This window comes from Cavia porcellus, unplaced genomic scaffold, assembly GCF_034190915.1.
Source record: "Cavia porcellus strain 051 isolate PalLab524CR breed Dunkin Hartley unplaced genomic scaffold, mCavPor4.1 scaffold_25, whole genome shotgun sequence".
In the NCBI taxonomy this organism is placed as follows: domain Eukaryota; kingdom Metazoa; phylum Chordata; class Mammalia; order Rodentia; family Caviidae; genus Cavia; species Cavia porcellus.
The window spans coordinates 24,825,970-24,829,089 of NW_026947508.1; the positions used below are offsets into that span (position 1 = coordinate 24,825,970).

General features: G+C 54.9%; 1 protein-coding gene across 4 annotated transcripts; it reads right to left on the bottom strand.

Moving 5' to 3' along the window:
- Positions 1-1,814: 1,814 nt before the first annotated feature.
- Positions 1,815-2,676, bottom strand: Fam229a (family with sequence similarity 229 member A). Of its 4 annotated transcripts, none has more exons than XM_063235989.1 (3): positions 2,440-2,580; positions 2,216-2,362; positions 1,815-2,054 (listed from the first exon to the last, which is right to left on the bottom strand). In XM_063235989.1, the coding sequence occupies exons 1-3, from the start codon at positions 2,574-2,576 to the stop codon at positions 1,952-1,954; spliced, it is 387 nt and encodes a 128-aa protein (XP_063092059.1). In that variant the 5' UTR covers positions 2,577-2,580; the 3' UTR covers positions 1,815-1,951. The 4 variants fall into 4 exon arrangements, with proteins under 4 accessions (XP_063092059.1, XP_063092058.1, XP_063092057.1 ...); XM_063235988.1 differs by having other exon boundaries at positions 1,815-2,105; XM_063235987.1 differs by having other exon boundaries at positions 2,216-2,676.
- Between the last annotated feature and the right edge of the window lie 444 nt (positions 2,677-3,120).

Consider the following 3,120-nt stretch of genomic DNA (forward strand, 5'->3'; position numbering starts at 1 on the left):
GCTGCTTTTCTGCTAACCCTGAATGCAGCAATGGGCTCTCAGAAGGCTATGGCTCGTTCCAGGAAGGTGTTGGTAAAAACAACTGTATTCCTTGAATTGCCTTCCACCTTCCTGCCTCAAGGGCCCTCACAATGTTCTGTCTACCCATAAGGCCCTTCCTCTTTGCTGATGCACATTTTAGAGCTTACCTGCTTAAGGCTTTGGCTGGCCCAGGGGCCAGGTCTAGAATCTTTTTTGTTTGTTTGTTTTCTTTGTACCAGGGATTGAACTTGTGACCTTGTGCTTGTCAGGCAGGCGCTTATGCCACTGAGCTAAATCCCCAGCAGGTCTAGCATCTTTGCATCACTCACAGACCTAGCACATGGAGATAGTAGTAAATGTTCTTTAAAGGAAAGGATGACTGAGAAGAGGAAAAAAGAAGAGAAAAAGGAATAATGGGAAGGATTCAGACATTTGGGATTGGCAGGCTCCACAGAGATCAGCATTTTGGGACTGACTGTAAGAGCCTTTTTCTTTTGCTATATAGTATAGTCTGGCTTTGAACTCACTATGTGATCCAGGCTGTCATTGAACTCACAGCAGTTCTTTGAGTGCTGGGATTACAGGTGTGTGTCATCATGCTTGTTTTGGAAAAGCATTTTTTTTTTCTTGAATTTTTTGAGACAGGATTTCACTATGTAGTTGAACTGGCCTCAAACTCATGGCAATGCTCCTTGCCTTAGCCTCCTGAGTGCTGGGATTATAGGCATGCACTGCCACACCTAGCTTGCAAGAACATTTTGAGTGGAAATCAAAGAAAGCTATCCCAGCCCACAGGAGGCTGAGGCAGGAGGATCACTGTGAGTTCAAGGCCAGCTTGAACTACACAGTGAGACATTGTCAAAAAAAAAAAAAAAAAAAATCTGTCTCTTTCTGGTGACCTAGGGGAGCGGTACTGAATCAGTTCTACTTAGAGCTCCAGGGACAGTAGACTGAAACCATCGTTTGCATTAGAATTTTTCCAACATAAACATACAAGCTGATTAAAGCAACACTGGAATGTGGAAAATACTTGTTCATCTTAAATACTAGCCCTTGGGGCAGGCTTTTTGTCTTGGGTGCCTCCTATGGATGGATGTAAAGGCATTGAGTCCTCAGACACTCAGAAGTATGCCAACATCACCTATCATTTGGGCAACTCTAGGCCAGTGTCTCAAGCCTTAGGTTCTTCACTTGTAAAATAGGAAGCAATCACAATTTGCTGGGTGTGGTGGTGCACATCTGGAATCTTGGCATTTGGAGGTTGGGGCAGGAGGATCACCTGGAGTTTGAGACCATCAGGCTACATAGGGAGTTCAAGGCCAGTCTGAACTGCATAGAGAGATCCTGTCTCAACAAACAACTCAAAAAAACACAGAGAAACCAGAGCACAAAATGAACGGAGGCAGTCCATTATCCCTCCAACAATGCCGGAAGTGCCCTCACAAGACAGCAGGTAGCAGAACCTAATTCCAACTTGGGCCTGGAGTGGGTCTCTGTCTAAACATGCCTGCCTTTCCCTCCTTCGCTTCAATCCTAAACTCCCCTGGGTCACCAGCGCCCCCGCACACTAATGTAAATTTCACTGGCTAACCAATGACAGGGAAGGGGAGACAGACAACAGCAGGCTGTGGGAAAAGTCTGCGGGAAGGGGTCCTGACCAGCAAGAAACGGGAGGCCTCCCCCAAGCCCAAGGGCAGTCCTGAGAGAGGAGGCTCCCAAGGGAAGGTGTTACTGGATGGAGCGAGGTGTGGTGGGCCCAATACGACCGACAGACATACACGGCCAGTCCGGGGTGGAAAGAACAGTTTATGCTGTGCTTTATTAAAATGTGCATCATTCTTTTATTTTAAAATGTGCATCATTGTCTCGTGCTCGGCGCGTGCGGCCTCGTCCCGCCCGGCTCCCGCGGAGCCGCTGTGCACAGAGGCGCTCAGGTGTCGCGGGCCCGCGGGCTCCCGCCCATGGCCAGGTAGACGTCGATAGGCACGTGCAGCAGCGTCAGGCAGTGGCAGCCGGGGCAGCGTCGCAGCGGCCTGGGGAGAGCGGCGCGCCACAGGGGGCGCTGAGGTGCCGGCCGGGCCATGCTGTTGGGGCGAACCAGGGAGGCCCCTGGGGTCCTCTGGCACTGGGGCTTGACCTGGGGGCCCTGGGGTGGGAAGGGGGGCCGAGGGCTGGGGCGGGGCGCTGGCCTCACCTGACCGGGTTGCGCTCCGTAGCTACCGGCTCCGGGTTGTCCTGGGATTCGGGGGCGGCTGCAAGGCCAGGAGAGTCTCCGGCCTCAATGGGGAATCTTCGACCCTGTGGGGGCTCCTGGGCACTCATGTCCAGGCCCCGCGGCGCTCTGAGCGGGGAGTGACGGTCAGACCGCTGGTGGGTATCGGGGCGCCCCTGCCTGTGCGCCCCGGGGTCAGTGCTCACCTGCCGGAGGCCGAGGCTGGTCCCAGGCTGGAAGCGGTTGCCAGAGCCCTGGCCACGAGAGGTCGCTCCGGTCCAGGCGGAGCCGGGCAGGTGTCTGCCGCTAGCCTGGGCCGAGTCCTCGAGGGTGAGGACTGCATTGTGACTGCGTCTTGGCGCTGTGACATCACAGAGCCTGTTCCTCCCCCTGGGGAACCCTCTCTGCCCCGGGCTACTCTGGCATTTAGCGCGGGAACTCATGCTTGAGTGCTACAGGCTCCGGCCACGGTGGCCTGGGACCGAGTCACACAGACCCTCGGGTGGGGGCCTAGGAGGCAGCGTCACGCGGAGGAGTCCGGCGTCCCAGGGCCATGCAGACACCGGGGCGCTGATCCCAACTTTGCTCTTACTCACGGCCTGGCGCAAGTAGTAGTGACTTAACCAGAGCTGGTTTGGTGATGAAGGTGGTGGTGAGGACAGGTAGGGCCGCTGCCCATTTTGGCCAAGGGTCACACAGCATTTACATCACAATTGGGCTGGAGGTTAAAAATGTCTAGCCCTTTCCCTCTCCCCCACCCGCGGCTGTGTCCAGAGGACAATGTTCTAGGGCTGGGTCGGCTGTGGATGAAGTCCCTGGGGGAGAAAAGGCGCAGGCCAAGGGCGATGGTGAAGTAGAGCTGCCTCACTGAGGCAGCATGAGCTGAG

Excerpts from the sequence above, each read along its gene's own strand:
- Fam229a (XM_063235986.1), bottom strand. The coding sequence starts at position 2,676 with ATGAGTTCCCGCGCTAAATGCCAGAGTAGCCCGGGGCAGAGAGGGTTC. Across the intron at positions 2,106-2,215 it reads ACGGAGCGCAACCCGGTCAG|CATGGCCCGGCCGGCACCTC; the intron begins GTGAGGCCAGCG and ends TCGCCCCAACAG.